Source organism: Heptranchias perlo, chromosome 1, assembly GCF_035084215.1.
Source record: "Heptranchias perlo isolate sHepPer1 chromosome 1, sHepPer1.hap1, whole genome shotgun sequence".
Taxonomy (NCBI): domain Eukaryota; kingdom Metazoa; phylum Chordata; class Chondrichthyes; order Hexanchiformes; family Hexanchidae; genus Heptranchias; species Heptranchias perlo.
In genome coordinates, this window is record NC_090325.1 from 161,851,777 (window position 1) to 161,871,534 (window position 19,758).

At 42.7% G+C, this 19,758-nt stretch overlaps 1 protein-coding gene across 1 annotated transcript; it reads left to right on the forward strand.

Moving 5' to 3' along the window:
• Positions 1-14,521: 14,521 nt before the first annotated feature.
• On the forward strand, positions 14,522-19,216 carry LOC137327352 (interleukin-8-like). The gene is made up of 4 exons (XM_067993060.1): positions 14,522-14,652; positions 16,962-17,097; positions 17,240-17,323; positions 18,387-19,216. The coding sequence occupies exons 1-4, from the start codon at positions 14,544-14,546 to the stop codon at positions 18,412-18,414; spliced, it is 357 nt and encodes a 118-aa protein (XP_067849161.1). The 5' UTR covers positions 14,522-14,543; the 3' UTR covers positions 18,415-19,216.
• The last annotated feature ends 542 nt before the right edge of the window (positions 19,217-19,758 follow it).

A 19,758-nucleotide genomic window follows, 5' to 3' on the forward strand; every position in this document is an offset into this window, starting at 1 on the left:
AAGTTGTTAGAGGGTATTCTGAGGGACAGGATCTACAGGCATTTGGAGAGGCAGGGACTGATTAGGAACAGTCAGCATGGTTTTGTGAGAGGAAAATCATGTCTCACGAATTTGATTGAGTTTTTTGAAGGGGTAACCAAGAAGATAGATGAGGGCTGTGCAGTAGACGTGGTCTACATGGACTTTAGCAAAGCCTTTGACAAGGTACCGCATGGTAGGTTGTGACATAAGGTTAAATCTCACGGGATCCAAGGTGAGGTAGCCAATTGGATACAAAAGTGGATTGACGACAGAAGACAGAGGGTGGTTGTAGAGGGTTGTTTTTCAAACTGGATGCCTGTGACCAGCGGTGTGCCTCAGGGATCGGTGCTGGGTCCGCTGTTATTTGTTATTTATATTAATGATTTGGATGAGAATTTAGGAGGCATGGTTAGTAAGTTTGCAGATGACACCAAGATTGGTAGCATTGTGGACAGTGAAGAAGTTTATCTAGGATTGCAACGGGATCTTGATAAATTGGGCCATTGGGCCGATGAATGGCAGAAGGAGTTTAATTTAGATAAATGTGAGGTGATGCATTTTGGGAGATCAAATCGGGCCTGGACCTACTTCGTTAATGGTAGGGCGTTGGGGAGAGTTATCGGACAAAGAGATTTAGGAGTACAGATTCATAGCTCCTTGAAAGTGGAGTCACAGGTGGATAGGGTGGTGAAGAAGGCATTCAACATGCTTGGTTTCATTGGTCAGAACATTGAATACAGGAGTTGGGATGTCTTATTGAAGTTGCACAAGACATTAGTTAGGCCACACTTGGAATACTGTGTACAGTTCTGGTCACCCTATTATAGAAAGGATATTATTAAACTACAAAGAGTGCAGAAAAGATTTACTAGGATGCTAACGGGACTTGATGGTTTGACTTGTAGGGAGAGGTTAGACAGACTGGGACTTTTTTCCCTGGAGAGTAGGAGGTTAAGGGGTGATCTGATAGAAGTCCATAAAATAATGAGGGGCATAGATAAGGTAGATAGTCAACATCTTTTCCCAAAGGTAGGGGAGTCTATAACGAGGGGACATAGATTTAAGGTGAGAGGGGAGAGATACAACAGGGTCCAGAGGGGCAATTTTTTTCACTCAAAGGGTGGTGAGTGTCTGGAACGAGCTGCCAGAGGCAGTAGTAGAGGCGGGTACAATTTTGTCTTTTAAAAAGCATTTGGACAGTTACATGGGTAAGATGGGTATAGAGGGATATGGGCCAAGTGCAGGCAATTGGGACTAGCTTAGTGGTATATACTGGGAGACATGGACATGTTGGGCCGAAGGGCCTGTTTCCATGTTGTAACTTCTATGATTCTATGACTCAGAGAGTGTGAGGGGCAGAGAGGGTGCAAAATTCTTGATCGGTGTCCAGGAGAACTTTTTTATCCAGTACGTGACAAGCCCAACAAGAGGGGATGCAATTCTAGATTTAGTCCTGGGAAATGAAGACAGGCAAGTGGGTGAAGTGACCACAATTCAGTTAGTTTTAGCATTGTTATGGAAAAGGACAGAGTTAAATCAGGAGTAAACATTTTAAATTGGGGGAAGGCAAATTTTACAGAACTAAGAGTTGATTTGGCAGAAGTGGACTGAACACAACTACTTGAGGAGAAATCAGTGGCAAGCCAGTGGGAGGCACTAAAAAGTGAAATTCTACGGGTACAATGCAGACACATCCCCTCAAAGAGAAAGGGTGGCACTGCCAAATTTAGAGCCCCCTGTTTGTCTAGAAGTATACGGGGCAAGATAAAGCAGAATAAGAAAGCGTATGATTGTCACAGAAAACTAAATGCTGCAGAAAGCCAAGAGGAGTATAGAAAGTACAGGGATGATGTAAAAAATGAAATAAGGAAAGCAAAGAACATAAGAACATAAGAAATAGGAGCAGGAGTAAGCCAATCGGCCCCTCGAGCCTGCTCCGCCATTCAATAACATCATGGCTGATCTGATCCTAACCTCAATTCTAAATTCATGTCCAATTTCCTGCCCGCTCCCCGTAACCCCTAATTCCCTTTACTTCTGGGAAACTGTCCATTTCTGTTTTAAATTTATTTAACGATGTAGCTTCCACAGCTTCCTGGGGCAGCAAATTCCACAGACCTACTACCCTCTGAGTGAAGAAGTTTCTCCTCATCTCAGTTTTGAAGGAGCAGCCCCTTATTCTAAGATTATGCCCCCTAGTTCTACTTTCACCCATCCTTGGGAACATCCTTAACGCATCCACCCGATCAAGCCCCTTCACAATCTTATGTTTCAATAAGATCGCCTCTCATTCTTCTGAACTCCAATGAGTAGAGTCCCAATCCACTCAACCTCTCCTCATATGTCCACCCGCTCATCCCCGGGATTAACCGAGTGAACCTTCTTTGTACTGCCTCGAGAGCAAGTATGACTTTTCTTAAGTATGGAGACCAAAACTGTATGCAGTATTCCAGGTGCGGTCTCACCAATACCTTATATAACTGCAGCAATACCTCCCTGTTTTTATATTCTATTCCCTTAGCAATAAACGCCAACATTCCGTTGGCCTTCTTGATCACCTGCTGCACCTGCATACTAACTTTTTGATTTTCTTGCACTAGGACCCCCAGATCCCTTTGTACTGCAGTACTTTCCAGTTTCTCGCCATTAAGATAATAACTTGCTCTCTGATTTTTCCTGCCAAAGTGCATAACCTCACATTTTCCAATATTGTATTGCATCTGCCAAATCTGCGCCCACTCACCCAGCCTGTCTATATCCCCTTGTAGGTTTTTTATGTCCTCCTCACTCTCTACTTTTCCTCCCATCTTTGTATCATCTGCAAACTTTGATATAAAGAGAGGGCATGAAAAAATATTAGCTAATAAGATTAACAAAAGCCCAAAGATGTTTTATCAGTACATTAAGAACAAGAGGATAGCTAAGGAAAAGGTGGGACCTATCAGGGATGATAAGGGTAACTTGTGTGTAGAAGCAGAGGATGTGGGTAGGGTTTTAAATGAATATTTTGTCTCCGTATTCACAAAGGAAAGGGATGATCTGGAAAAAAGTACCTGGACCTGCACCTAAAGTGTTGTAAGCTGCAGGGCTACGGACCGGGTGCTGGAAGGTGGGATTAGAATGGGCACCTGGTTGTTCTTTGAGCCGGTGCGGACACGATGGGCCGAATGGCCCCCTTCTGTGCTGTATCTTTTCTATGGTTCTAAAGGTAGGATGGGGCCGATTAGGGACATGAAAGGAGATCTTCTTGTGGAGGCAGAGGGCGGGGCTGAGGCACGAAATCAATACTTTGTATAATTCTTCATGACAGAAGTGGATACTGACATTGTAGCAGGAAAGGAGGAGGTAGTAGCGATACTGGATAGGATAAAAATAGATAGAGGAAATACTTAAAAGATTGGCAGTACTCAAAGTAGAAAAGTCTCCCAGTCCAGATGGGATGCATCCGAGGTTAATGGGGAAAGTAAGGGTGGAAATTCCAGAGGCTCTGGCAACAATCTTCCAATCCTCCTTAGATATGGGAATGGTACCAGAGGACTGGAGGATTGCAAATGTTATACCCCATTCAAAAAAGGGGAAATGGGTAAACCTGGCAATTACAGGCCAGTCAGCCTAACGTCAATGGTGGGAGAATCTTTTAGAGACAATAATCCAGGACAAAATAAATTGACACTTGGGCCCCAGTATTAGCGGGTAGGCGGGTTGGCAGTGGGGAGGGGGGGATTGGGCGCGTGGCAAACCCGCATGAACCAAACTTACCATTTCCGACGCTATCGCTCGTTGATTGATAGTGATTAACGTGCTCTCCGCGTTTCAAGCCCAGCAGCTAGCCTGATTGACAGGCTGGCTGCCATCAGGAGCTGCAACGCGAGCGGTGGTGGGGGCGGGAAAGAGAGAGAGCCAGACGTCATCCGGCGCTGGACTGGAAGACCGGAGGAGAGGGGAAGACCAGGAGGTGGGGTGGAGAGGGGAAGATCCGGGGGGGGGGGGCAAGTGGAAGATCGGGAGGGTGAGATCGGGGGGACATCGGATGGGGAGATTGGGGGGACATCGAGAGGGTGAAGAGAGGGACATTGGAGTGGGAGACATCGGACATCGGAGCAGGTTTCAAAGGTAGGTGCATTTAGAGATTTCACCAGGCGGGAATCAGAAGCGGTGGGCAAGCCGCCCAAGTAAGTTTAAAAATCTCTCTAATCACTTCATCTGTCATAGGTAAGGTGCCTTAAGTACCTCAATGAGGTACATTTGGCTCTTTAATAGCCAGCGGGAAACTCGGAAGCTGATGGGTTGGAGCCGTCTTAGAATCATAGAATCATAGAAGTTACAACATGGAAACAGGCCCTTCGGCCCAACATGTCCATGTCGCCCAGTTTATACCACTAAGCTAGTCCCAATTTCCTGCACTTGGTCCATATCCCTCTATACCCATCTTACCCATGTAACTGTCCAAATGCTTTTTAAAAGACAAAATTGTACCCGCCTCTACTACTGCCTCTGGCAGCTCGTTCCAGACACTCACCACCCTTTGAGTGAAAAAATTGCCCCTCTGGACCCTTTTGTATCTCTCCCCTCTCTCCTTAAATCTATGCCCCCTCGTTATAGACTCCCCTACCTTTGGGAAAAGATTTTGACGATCTACCTTATCTATGCCCCTCATTATTTTATGGACTTCTATCAGATCACCCCTTAACCTCCTACTCTCCAGGGAAAAAAGTCCCAGTCTGTCTAACCTCTCCCTATAAGTCAACCATCAAGTCCCGGTAGCATCCGAGTAAATCTTTTCTGCACTCTTTCTAGTTTAATAATATCCTTTCTATAATAGGGTGACCAGAACTGTACACAGTATTCCAAGTGTGGCCTCACCAATGCCCTGTACAACTTCAACAAGACATCCCAACTCCTGCATTCAATGTTCTGACACAATGAAACCAAGCATGCCGAATGCCTTCTTCACCACCCTATCCACCTGTGACTCCACTTTCAAGGAGCTATGAACCTGTACTCCTAGATCTCTTTGTTCTATAACTCTCCCCAACGCCCTACCATGAACGGAGTAGGTCCTGGCCCGATTCGATCCACCAAAATGCATCACCTCACATTTATCTAAATTAAACTCCATCTGCCATTCATCGGCCCAATGGCCCAATTTATCAAGATCCCGTTGCAATCCTAGATAACCTTCTTCACTGTCCACAATGCCACCAATCTTGGTGTCATCTGCAAACTTACTAACCATGCCTCCTAAATTTACATCCAAATCATTAATATAAATAACAAATAACAGCGGACCCAGCACCAATCCCTGAGGCACACCGCTGGACACAGGCATCCAGTTTGAAAAACAACCCTCTACAACCACCCTCTGTCTTCTGTCGTCAAGCCAATTTTGTATCCAATTGGCTACCTCACCTTGGATCCCATGAGATTTAACCTTATGTAACAACCTACCATGCGGTACCTTGTCAAAGGCTTTGCTAAAGTCCATGTAGACCACGTCTACTGCACAGCCCTCATCTATCTTCTTGGTTACCCCTTCTCCATAGCTATCTTAAAACTAATAAATTATGATCACTGGTCCCAAAGTGATCCCTCACTAACACTTCTGTCACCTGCCCTTCCTTATTTCCCAAGAGGAGGTCAAGTTTTGCCCCCTCTCTAGTCGGGCCATCCACATACTGAATGAGAAATTCCTCCTGAATACACTCAACAAATTTCTCTCCATCCAAGCCCCTAATGCTATGGCTGTCCCAGTCAATGTTGGGAAAGTTAAAGTCCCCTACTATTACCACCCTATTTTTCTTGCAGCTGTCTGTAATCTCCTTACATATTTGCTCCTCAATTTCCCGTTGACTATTTGGGGGTCTGTAGTACAATCCTATCAAAGTGATCTCTCCCTTCTTATTTTTCAGTTCTACCCATATGGACTCAGTGGGCGAACCCTCGGATATATCCCCTCTCACTACTGCCGTGATGTTCTCCCTAATCAAGAACGCAACTCCCCCTCCTCTCTTACCTCCTGCTCTATCTTTCCTATAGCATCTGTACCCTGGAACATTGAGCTGCCAGTCCTGCCCCTCCCTTAGCCATGTTTCAGTAATAGCTATAACATCCCAGTCCCATGTACCCATCCATGCCCTGGACCCAAACGAGATTTGCGTGATTTTCGGAAACCCCCGCCTCCAATGCACCCGCATTTGCCTCCTAAAATCACCCCCTTGGATATATCTGGGCTAATAAATGAAAGTCAGCATGGATTTGTTAAAGGAAAATTGTGTTTGATTAACTTGATTGAGTCCTTTGATGAAATAACGGAGAGGGTTAATGAGGGTAGTGTGGTTGATGTGTATCGGACTTTCAAAAGGGATTTGATAAAGTACCACATAATAGACTTGTTAGCAAAATTAAAGCTCGTGGGATTAAAGGGACAGTGGCAGCGTGGATCCAAAATTGGCTAGTGGACAGAAAGCAGAGAGTAGTGGTGAACAGTTGTTTTTCAGACTGGATGGAAGTATACAGTGATGTTCCCCGGGGTCAGCATTAGCTCCACTGCTCCTTTTAATGTGGAGATGCCGGTGATGGACTGGGGTTGACAATTGTAAACAATTTTACAACACCAAGTTATAGTCCAACAATTTTATTTGAAATTTACAAGCTTTCGGAGGCTTCCTCCTTCCACAACATTCACCTGAGGAAGGAGGAAGGAGGAAGCCTCCGAAAGCTTGTGAATTTCAAATAAAATTGTTGGACTATAACTTGGTGTTGTAAAATTGTTTACAATTGTCAACCTTTTAATGTACATTAATGACCTGGACTTGGGTATAGAGGGTATAATTTCAAAGTTTGGAGATGATACGTAACTCAGAAATGTTTTAAACAATGTGGTGGACAGTAACAGATTTCAGGAGGACATAGAAAGACTGGTGAAATAGGCAGACACACAGCAGATGAAATTTAATGCAGAGAAGTAATGCATTTTGGTTGGAAGAATGAGTAGAGGCAATATAAACTAAATGGTACAAATTTAAAGGGGTACAGGAACAGAGATGCCTGTGGGTGCCGACACACAAATCTTTGAAGGTGGCAGGACAAGTTGAGAAGGCTGTTAAAAAAGCATATGGGATCCTGAGCTTTATTAATAGAGGCATAGAGTACAAAAGCAAGGAAGTTATGCTGAACCTTTATCAAACACTGGTTAGACCTCACCTGGAGTATTGTGTTCAATCCTGGGCACCACACTTTAGGAAGGATGTCAAGGCCTGAGAGAGGGTGCAGAAGAGATTTACTAGAATGGTGCCAGGGATTAGGGGCTTCATTTATGTGGAGAATCTGGGGTTGTTCTCCTTAGAATAGAGAAGGTTAAGGGGAGATTTGATTGAAGTGTTCAAGATCATGAATGGTTTTGACAGAGCAAATAAAGAGAAACTGTTTCTAGTGCCAGAGCGGTCAGTAACCAAAGGACACGGATTTAAGGTGATCGGCAAAAGAGCCAGAGGTGACATAAGGAAACATTTTTTTTACTCAGCGAGTTGTAATAATCTGCAATGCACTGCTTGAAAGGGTGGTGGAAGCAGATTCAATGGTAACTTTCAAAAGGGAACTGGATAAATACTTGAAGGGAAAAAATTTACAAGGCTACGGGGAAAGAGCAGGGGAATGGAACTAATTGGATAGCTCTTTCAAAGAGCAGGAACAAGCATGATGGGCCAAATGGCCTCCTCCTGTGTTGTACCTACTGTGATACTGTGATCTCTTCCTTGTCACAAATTGCTGGCTGATTTGCACATTAACATCGTGCGTCGTTCACATGCCGTTATTTTTTCAGCAAATTCTGGGCCATTCTTTTTTCACAAATTTACTGAAACAAATCAATAAAACGTGTTCAAGATCAGCAATTAGAAATTTTGCCCAGTCACTGACAATAAACGTGTCTATCAGCACAATTAATGATGAGTCAAAACATGCAACTTCATCAGACTGGATTGTTTCTGGCACACTCTTCGTTCAACTATCCGTTTAAACTTGACATAACTTACATCACAGGATCATTATACATCATCATATAGTGAGATATTAGGAAATTATCAATCTGTAACTCGTGAATAGGATATCCAATTACAACAGATCAGTAAGATTCATTATAAAGGAAATGACGAGATGGGCACTAACTGACTCATTATGTAAGCAATTTTTAACAACTAGTGAGATAGGAAATAAAATTGTCAAAATTATTATTAAAATGCTTTACTGCACAAAGCAGCTTAAAATTGACTGAAGATCCTCAATTAAAATAATATTTGCATCGAAGAAATAAGTGATTAATAACAGTTTTACTAATTTAATTTTAAAACAAATCAATGAATCACAATGGGGTGAAATTATTGTGTGCGCAGGCACTGAGTTCAATGGCTGTTGAATGATTTGTCGATTTGTAATACACAATTATGTGGCAAGTTAAGATATGCCTGCAAGAATGCTGCTTAACTAACTAAACATGTATTAAATCAGTAGCAATAGGGACCAAAGCAATAAGCTATCATTGCTTTGAGGTTAAAGGAGACTTGAGAAACTACCATACAAGGGGCCAACAGAAGGTTCCATGTTGTGGACTGATCTAGTTGTGGAAATGCACAGTCAGGAAAAGCGTAGATATATAAATCAAGACCTACAGACCATAGTCGGTGAAGTGCGGGCATGGTGCTATGCGTTCTATGGATCGGAAAGGCAAGTTACCAATGCTTAAAGAGTAAAGCAGACGTGGTATTATGAAGGAGGTCAATTGGGGTCTGGTACCAGGAAAATATGAAATGTTTTTGGAAATTGTTAGACTTCAATAAAAGAGCCAAGATGAGAAATGAGAATGAACATGAATAAATGTACCTGCCATATATGTAAGTATCCTCTGATGCCAATCAAATTAAGTTATAAGTATTGAACAGATGTCATGGTGACTGTATAGATACGCAGCCACTAAATTGGTGCTGGCACTGTGCCCCTAACCTTGCCATCTCTCATGGCTAGAGCAAAGTGCCTCCCCATCAGCTCCATAGCCTGCTCTTCATTGAGGGTCAGCTCCTCGATATCAGGGATGCCCCCTTCGGTGCCCTTGCTCTTGTGGGCATTGTGCACATGGTTTCTCCTGTAACAAGGTTGAGTGAATTAAGTGAGGAATAGCAATTGATGTCTTCCATGTGGCAATGGACAGCTGATGTTAGAGATGTGATTGCATCACCCTGTTAAATTAGTAGAAGAGATTTGAAGATTGTGGGTGCAAGTAAGAATATACTGTGAGACTTCTAGTTAGTGTCCCTTTAACTGCAGTGCAGTGAGAAGTGTTAGTTGAGCAGCTCTTAACTTTCGAAGATACATAATGCCCAGGGGAAAAAAGGGAGAGTGAACCTCTTACGGCACTAATGAGCAGTTCTGGAAGTGCAAAAGAAAATTATGAGGAAATTCTAGGCCATATGTAACAAATAGTGGTATTGAAATGTTTAGCAATTTGATCATATTTATTGGAATCAGTCCATTGCTAATCAGACCACTTCCTTCAATGTGACACATTGGTGCAGTTGACTCATTTATACCATTCCTTCAAACTAATTGAACTTTTGCAATATATTCAACACGTAAAAACTACATTAAATGAAAGTCATTAAATAATTTTGGTTAGAAAATGACATTTTTATAAAATATCTTTGAATTATCTATCACATTATTGTATTGTCATTGCTCAGCACTATTTTTGCATCATTTATAAACAGTTAAGTAGTCGCTGTGCTGATACTTTAGAATCTTGCCTTTGTTTGGTGTAAGTAATGTAAACTCTAAATGTAACTTCAAGGGCATGATTTTAACCCCGAAGAACGGGTGGGTTGGGGCGGTGGGGGGGGGAGGGGGCAGTAAAAATTTAAAAAGTTTGGAGCGGGAACGAGTCCTGGCTCCAACGCACCGAAAAATTATTTTCACCCAGACGCATCTGGGTGTGCGCGAGCTTTGGAATCCTGCAAGTCCCGCCGGCAATTAGAACCGGCAGGATGACATTTAAAGGAGGAATTAAGATCATTGAAGCACTTAAATCAATTACATTTGTGGGGATTGAGGCAGAGAAACAATTTTAACTCTGCCTGAACGTGTCTCCCGTGGCCTCTGAAACACGCCATGGAAACTGAGCCGAGTTGCAGCCGACAGCCGCTTGGACATTTAAACCGGTGATTGATAAATGGGGATTGAAGGTGAGTTTTTGCAGCAGTGTCTCAGACAAGCATTTGGCTGGGAGTTCTTTGTGTTTGGACTCAGATTTCTTTGTTCAAACTCAGAATTCTTCTGTTCAGACATATTTGCCTGCATTTTGAACCCCTCACACTGACACCATCAGGATGGGTGTGCAATGGATGTATTCAGCACTACATCTGAGGGGGAGACACATCACCATCTGCACCAGGCACGACGTGCAGTTCTGGGAGTTGCAGCTCCACAAGACAGTGGTGCGCCACAGGGTCCTGTGGAAGAGCAGAGAGAAGAACAACAGAGGGGCCGACGTTGCAGGAGGCACCACCCTCATGAGAGGGTCTACAGGCAGAGGCTGAGTTTTCTGGATCTCTCTGAGGAGCAGTGCCTACGAAGGCTAAAGTTGAGTGGCCAGGTGGTCGCAGACAACTGCAGGCTCCTTCATGCAGAGCTGCTGCCGACTTGGCCTGGTGGGCACGCATTGTCTGTCGTAGTTAAAGTCACCACTGTCCTCAACTTCTTCGCCTCCGGATCCTTCCAGAGCACAACTGGTGTCATCTCCCGAATCTCTCAGTTGTCTACCCATAAGTGTATGTGACAGATCACAGATGGCTTTTTTTTTATTCGTTGATGGGATGTGGGCGTCGCTGGTGAGGCCAGCATTTATTGCCCATCCCTAATTGCCCTTGAGAAGGTGGTGGTGAGCTGCCTTCTTGAACTGCTGCAGTCCGTGTGGTGAAGGTTCTCCCACAGTGCTGTTAGGAAGGGAGTTCCAGGATTTTGACCCAGCGACGATGAAGGAAAAACAATATATTTCCAAGTCGGGATTGTGTGTGACTTGGAGGGGAACATGCAGGTGGTGTTGTTCCCATGTACCTGCTGCTCTTGTCCTTCTAGGTGGTAGAGGTTGCAGGTTTGGGAGGTGCTGTCGAAGAAGCCTTGGCGAGTTGCTGCAGTACATCCTGTGGATGGTACACACTGCAGCCACTGTGCGCCGATGGTGAAGGGAGTGAATGTTTAGGGTGGTGGATGGGGTGCCAATCAAGCAGGCTGCTTTGTCCTGGATGGTGCTGAGCTTCTTGAGTATTGTTGGAGCTGCACTCATCCAGGCAAGTGGAGATTATTCCATCAGACTCCTGACTTGTGCCTTGTAGATGGTGGAAAGGCAATGGGGAGTCAGGAGGTGAGTCACTCGCCACAGAATACCCAGCCTCTGACCTGCTCTCGTAGCCACAGTATTTATATGGCTGGTCCAGTTAAGTTTCTGGTCAATGGTGACCCCCAGGATGTTGATGGTGGGGGATTTGGCAATGGTAATGCCATTGAATGTCAAGGGGAGGTGGTTCGACTCTCTCTTGTTGGAGATGGTCATTGCCTGGCACTTGTCTGGCGTGAATGTTACTTGCCACTTATGAGCCCAAGCCTGGATGTTGTCCAGGTCTTGCTGCATGCGTGCACGGACTGCTTCATTATTTGAGGGGTTGCGAATGGAACTGAGCACTTGTTTGCCAGGGCATCTGATGATATCAATTTCCCCATCGACGACATCAAACAGATTGAGAGGGCAATGGGTTTCCACCCTCTAGCAGGCTGCCCATGTGTACAGGGCACAATTGATTGCACACACGTAGCAATTCGAGCACCTCCATACGAGCCAGGAATGTTCATCAACAGAAAAGGATATCACTCTGTCAATGCGCAGCTGCTTTGCGACCACCAGAAGAGGTTTCCGCAGCTATGTGTCATGATTCCTTCATTCTGTGCAAATCCAACATCCTGGCCCTCTTCCACGCACAAGGCACATTTAAGGGATAGTTCCTTGGAGACAAGGGATACTCCATGCCGACGTGCCTCATGACACCTGTGAGGAAACCCACCAGCGAGGCACAGAAGCATTACAACAGCAGTCACAACATCACCAGGTCTGTCATAGAGCAAGCCTTAGGAATGCTGAGGATGAGCTTTCGGTACCTGGATTGATCTGAGGGAGCCCTTCAGTACTCACCGGCGAGTGTATGTAGAATAACAGTCGTGTGTTGCGACCTGCACAACATCGCTCAACAGAGAGGGTTACAGGTGGATGAGGTCCCATGCGCTTCAGAAGCAGCTGCATTCAACATTGAAGAAGACGATGATGAGGAGGAGGAGGAGGAGGATGACAACGGCTGAACCATCAGCAGAGCAGCGTCACATCTGGCTGCTCGTCATCCCAGGGAGATACTCATATTTGACAGATGCTCATGGGGAGATCTGCAAAGTGATTACAGATCACCTGTAAGGACCACCACAAAAACAACACCCCCGCCCCCCCCCCACAGTTTGCACAAAACCATCATACAACGACACATACACCCATTGCAAACGCACTCAGTGGGTGGCACCAAGTCTCGCCGCTCATGAGCAACCATATGTAAGGGCGCTTTCACATAAGGGGCTCAAGAATGGGCAAGACGTGCCAGTGGTGGTGGGAATCATAACATTTAATGTGAAATTAACATAAACTAAATATAAATGAAAAACACAACAGACTGTCAGACACCCCTGTGCATACCCTTGGTGATTACAAAACCTTCGACTTTCTCTTCCTACAGCTTCTACGTGGTGCATCCCCTGTGGATGCAGCTCAGGTAGTGCAAGGTTGCTCAGATTCATGCCTTGACGACTTTGATGTGTGAGTGAATGAGGGTGATGTGGTCACCCAATAGCATTGCTTTGGGTCAGGATGACAATGAAGCAGATGCATCAGAGTGTGACTATCAGATTGATCACATTGGATCAGGATTGGGGTGAGTTGGAGAGATGGTTGTACAAATTTGGGGGGTGAAGAAGTGCATAGAAAGTGAAAGTAACTTGACACTGAGCCTTAAGTGGGTGTGAGGAGTGATGTGATGAACTAGATTTCAAAAGGCAGTGTTGGGGGGGTGGGTGGGTACTGTTCACCACAGAATGCAGGTCAATCAGTAGCTGTACTCACTTTCCCTGACCTGGTTAGGTCATTAAATCTCTTCCTACACTGCAGCTATGACCGTGCTCCTGCTGCTGACCTGGTCTGCCACCTCCAGTCATGCCTTCTTTGTGACAGAGCCAGGTTTCTTACTCCTGTCTGGTGGATGAAGCACTTCCCTTCTGCTTCTCACTGTGCCCAGCAATGTCTCCAGAGCAGCGTCGGAGAACCTATGCACAGGCTTGGCTCTTGAACATTGCATAACCTCCTTTTCAAAATGCATTGTTGGAATGGCCCTTTAAGTAGTGGGCTTTAAATGCATATTGCGGGTGCGCAGTCCACCCGCTGGGCAGCTTGAGAACGCGATACCCGTAAGTTCAGTCAAGTGGCTTCAATTGAGTCACGATCGTTCGGGAAACCGCACGATTTTCTCCACATTTCCCACCCGATTATTGACCCCGCCCCCCTGCTGAGATCCTGCTTCCTAATTTCTATCCTTCCGTACAATCTCCATGAGAGTCTCAGGATTAGTTGTTATCAAGGCCTTCACAATCCTATATTTATTAGCTAACTTTCTTTCACTCATTTTAGGATGTGAGTGTGATTCGAAGGAGAGGTAATAATAGACAGAGAGCTCACTACCACTCTCCTCTGTATTCACATCTACTTTTTGCTAAAATTACCTTGCATTACAATTAGGAGACAATAAATGAATAGAAATTACTGTTGGTGGTATTAGTGAATGAATGCTTAACACATTTAAATTACATGCCTGAGTCCACGATTTTAGTGGAGTTGTTAACCAATTAAAATAAACAGGTGTTGAGCTTGCATCCATTAATTCCACCCACCAAAATACCGAGGCAGAAATCCTACACCAGTTGCTAGTGTTTTTTATTCAATTGGATATGATGATATTATTTAGGTAGAAACAAATGTCTGTAGTTCAATAACTACTAATTATTAATGTATTTGCTTTAAACGTAACTTCACTGCAATATAACATTAATGTTAATATCCAATAACCAGTACATTCATTAGATTTTTAACAATTTACCATGACAATTCACAGCTTTATTAGTCACTTAGGGCTGAAAAGCTAATGGATTTGCAAACATCCTAAGGGAAATAGACGTGTCACTTGTAAAGGATTTTTAAATAATCCATTTAAAGCTTTTTTTCTTCAGTTTTCACGCGATTTAGTTGACGCGCATGGACTCATGATCAGCCTATCAATCTTTACTAGTACGTTTGTATTTCATAACTTCCTGGGAAATTACCAGTTACATCATCTCACCCCATTGAGTAACAGTACTCTGGCTATAAATAGAGGAACAGAGCAATGAGGAGTTAGATGCAAACTCCAGCAACAGGAAGAACATCGTACAAGCAAAAGACAATGAACAGCAAAGTTACTCTCACCGTCCTGACTCTCTTTGTACTTTATGCGGCTTCCACGCAAGGTAAGAAATGATCCAACTTTATATTTACATAGTATTTATAGAGAATTCAGAATTATATTCGAAACATGTATATAAGCAGTGGATTTTGATCTGTTCAAATGACAGTTACTATTGCTATATCACTACTGTGTTTATGTAGAATCTACAATTTTACCTTGTAAACAACAATATATTTTGACATTTATAAAAGGCAGCATTGCTATTAATGTTAGACTGAATTTACATTTATAATACATTGTATGCATGTAATTCATAGGTGAACTTAAACAATACTGATTAAGATTCACATTTGACGATATATAGTAGCTGTCAGTGAAGCAATGGATTGTTAAACATAGACTACACAGGATACTTTTAGCAATCAGCTCCATACTTTGTAACTTCAGAAAAGTGGTGTAAAGTGCCTAATGAATGGAGTCCAGTGATGGATTTGGGTCATTTGTCACCGACTGGTTCAGCCACAATTACACCATTGTGGGAGCATCATCACCACAAAGACTGCAGCAGTTCAAGGTGAAAGCCAACAACCACCTTCTAAAGGCAACTGGGGTTGGGCAATAAATCTGACCCTGCCAGTGTTGCCTGCTAGCCAGGTCCATTGTGTTGATGACAGTCCATCACTGGCATCTCCACACCTTGATGACGACAGTATTCATTCTGAAACCATTGGGGTGGGGTGGCTTTAATCAGATTAATTGGCAGCTCCACTGACCAATCCCTGGACTGTGGAAAAGGGAGAGGCCAGAGACTGAACCCCCCCCCCCCCACTTTCTATGGACACAGGGGCAAACATATGTTCAAGGGCACTTCCAACAAAGGCTGTTGCGAAAGGCAGAAAAGGAAGCAAACTTCCTTTAAGAAGAAACTTTGCCGAGGCTTAAATAGCTGGTCATGTTTCAGAGAAAAAGACTGTCCAAGAATAGTGTTTTAGCCAGTTAGAAGGGTCAGTTTGCAGATGGTTTACTATTTTTCTTATTAATGAGGCTGAAGTTTAGTTGCAGTAAGTGTGATTTATAACTATTTGTTACTCTGCATGTTTATTGACTAAAATAAAGCAGCTTAATGATTTGTATCTTGCTTTGACTCACTAAAAGTGTTAATTAGTCCACTTTTCGGACAATTGGAGAAACACATGTGAGGGCATATGCGAGGATTATGATATCCAGCTCATATAACAAGGGTGTCTTACACCTCTGGATTACGCTATCATACATCTAGTCATTGAGTAGTGAAATTTCACTCTTGATTGTGCAACACTTCTGGGAGAGACCGATGGCGCTAGCCTGAGAGACTGTCTAATAAAGACCTGAAATTTGTAACATGTGCTCCTTGGATGAGGAAATATTAGTGGTAGGCAATAGAACCTTTTTTACTCCAGGCAAGCATTACCAACATTAAGCACTTCCAGGTTGGCTGTATTTTGTGCCTTTCAGCACATTTTGATTTCATCCTTCCAGAATATCAATCCTACTCCCTTCCATAACATGCACCTAAACAGGCAGACAAGTCTTCACTTTAATGTCTTGTCTGAAAGCAGCACTCCCTTAGTAGTGCACTGGAGTGTCACCGTAGATTATGCACTCAAATCATGATGTGATGATCAAACCCAATACCTTCTGATCCAGGGGCAAGAATATCCGCAATTGAGTCAGGTTTTTACACGACAGCCCACACGGGGACTTGAATCCTGCATCTCCAGATTGAAAGTCTGTTGTTTTATGAGCTGAGGTATCAGGTCACCCTTGTTGCATTGAGAGACAACTTTAGGGTGTCTGATTGTAGCAGTGAGATGTCATTTTGTCCATGGGTATAAATGAATCATAGGAACAGGAGTAGGCCATTCAGCCCCTCGTGAATGCTCCGCCATTTGATAAGATCATGGCTGATCTGTGATCTAACTCCATATACCTGCCTTTGGCCCATATCCCTTCATACCTTTGATTGCCAAAAAGCTATCTATCTCAGATTTAAATTTAGCAATTGAGCTAGTATCAATTGCCGTTTGCGGAAGAGAGTTCCAAACTTCTATCACCCTTTGTGTGTAGAAATGTTTTCTAATCTTGCTCCTGAAAGGATTGGCTCTAATTTTTAGACTGTGCCCCCTACTCCTAGAATCTCCAACCCAGCGGAAATATTTTCTCTCTATCCACCCTATCCATTCCTCTTAATATCTTTTAAACTTCAATCAAATCACCCCTTAACCTTTGAAACTCCAGAGAATACAAATACAACTCCAGAGAATGTAAGAAAAAGATATTTAAAAATTCAAGTTACAAACACTAAATTTCAATAATCTGTTCTTTTCGTAGCCGCATCTCTTCGAAATGTAGGAGTGAGCCTGCGCTGTCAGTGCATTAAAACAAACTCCAAATTCATCCATCCAAAACACATGGAGAATATTGAAATTATTCCAAGTGGTCCGCATTGCTCAAATGTCGAAATCATGTAAGTTTTAATAACATTGTTTATTGATAAACCTGCTGTTTATGTGAATAATACTTACACAATGTTCATTGGATTTTATTCCTTTTTATATTGAAAGTAGATAACAGAACTTGAAATAATTGTCATCTTTCATTTCTTTCAGTGTGACCCTTAAAAGCGGTTCCTCAGTGTGTCTGAATCCTAAAGCCCCTTGGGTGAAGATTATCATTGACATGATAACCGATAGGTAAGTTTTAGATTATAGCTTACACTAAAACAATAAAAATTAGATTGAACTGAAAGGAAAGTTAGGTTTAGAAAGTGGTAATATCTGGAGAAAGCTGGGTTTATTCTATCTATCATAGGTTTCCAAGAAATAATGAGGATGCAATGGAAAGTAACGCACCAAATACGTAGGGTAGATTTTTATCTTCACTGCCTGGGCAGTGATCTGGAAGAGCTGATGGTCGGCCCATTATAGAACTCACCTGATTCTGGGGAATGAAAATCAGACGGGTTCTGTAAAGAGCTGGCGAGCCACTTTACCAGATACCCCCACGTGGTAAAGGTGAAAATCGACCTCGTTGAGTTCATAAGCCACTGGTAGAAATGAAGCTAACTGTGGGAAGAACTAGAGGCTGCACAAAGAAGGGTAGAGAACAAGAAATGGACAAATTGCAGTGGTTACCTATATCCTATTGGACACACTGATAACTTCGCATAAATTTCTATTTTGTGTTGAGGTGTGGGACAATATTATCAACGAAAGGAGAATTTACCACTGTGAACCCCAGTAAGACCCTCTTTGGTTATTTCATGAGCAACTCAAAACATGATTTTCTCTGCTTTAGCTGGCAACATACCTGAACTGTATCTTTAGCAGCTTACCTTCTATCGTGTTAATGTAATACTGATCCATCCCTCACACTCCCTTTCCCTTTAGGCTATGTACAGTAGAGTACTGGTTTAGTGCCAATTGATGCTAAAGTTAACAAGGTGGTTTGGTTGTCCCTAATTCATTTGATTGAAACAGCATAAAACCCGAGCAGTGTTTATCAGTTGGAAATGTGCTTTGCTGCTCTCACCCAAATATGTCACAGGATAAAGGATAATATTCTGTCAAACACTGACATCCTGATCAACATTCTATTCATTTATACTCTTTTTAAAAAAAAATTGTATATGAATTAAGTCATTGAAACAATTTTTAAAGCATTTGTTTTGTGAGATGGCTTGCTTTCCTGAATATTTTTGGTATATATTCCTGCAATAGTCACAGTAATTTGTATTTATTTCTATATTTTCTACAGTTCCAAGAAGACTGATGAAGTTCAATGAGAAAAGCTGAGTGTCAAGAATGTGAAACCTATCCACAATCGGGAATCTGTTCTAGCTCAGGAATTTACATTTATTTACCATCATGTTCAGGCCTGTTGTAGGCATAGCAGCCAGTGAATATTTTAAACAGTTCACCTGTATTTACAAATAGATCTCAAAGAGGGAGGCCACTCAGTCCACCAACCCATCATTCCATAGAAAACTATAACCTCCTCCTTCCCTCATCTGTTAAGGTGAATCATATTCATCTGTTAGTATTTATTTATGTATTAACTTATTTGATAGTTTTATTTAAGAATTGAATGTGCACCTGGAATTTCTGTGGGGGTTCGCAAATGAGAGATCAGTAGAACTCACAACAACATGGCGTAATGGTAAAAAAAACGACCACTTATACCATTTCTCCGTGGGATTCTGCTGATCTTCTGCTGAAGTTATGGCAGGAGACTGAGAACCCCATGCGATTCAGGGCCTGGATGTTCTCTTCATTGAGATTTCATTAATCTGTACCATGGAACCAAGAGATTAGACATGTAGTCAAATAGCTGGACTGTTTTGATTCTGTTGTTGTATTGCCATGCACTTGCTGCCAGGTTAAGGTGTTAGAATGTAATTGGTCCGTGCAAATGAAGTTTGCAATTTTGATATGGCATAATATCCGTATTGTAATTTTGATCCATATTGTAATTTATTTGAGCTGCATTTTATTTATTCTCCTTGATATTTATAAAATCCTAAAATGGTTTATTTTCTATGTATTTATGATTTGCTGCGAAAGTATTTGATCATCTTGATGATAAAATCGGTGTATGTGGAAATAATCTGTAATTTTATTTATTATAAATATTCCATGTCTTACCATTTTATATTTCAATAAATGAAGAATTATTTTCTATATTTATGACAAAATTTTGAATTTGTTGCCTCTATTTAAATCATTTACCTAATCTGAAATCAGTATCCAGCTGAATGTTAATAGGCAATTCTTGACTCATGGTAGCACTCTCAGCTGTGAGTCATGAGTTCAAGCCCCATACCAGAGACTTGATAATAAAATCTAGGCTGACACTTCAGTGCAGTACTGAAAGAGTGCTGCTTTGTCGCCAGTGACTTCTTCCTGATAAGATGTTGAACCAAGACCTCGTCTGGCCTCTCAGATGGTCATGGAAGATCCCATGGCACAATTCGAAGAAGAGCAGGGGAGTTCTCCTGGTATCCTGGCCAACAATCCTCCCTCAACAAACACCTGGAACAGATGATCTGGTCATTTATCTCATTGCTGTTTGTGGGACCTTGCTGCACACCATTTGGCTGCATGTTTCCCTATATTAGAACAGTGACTGC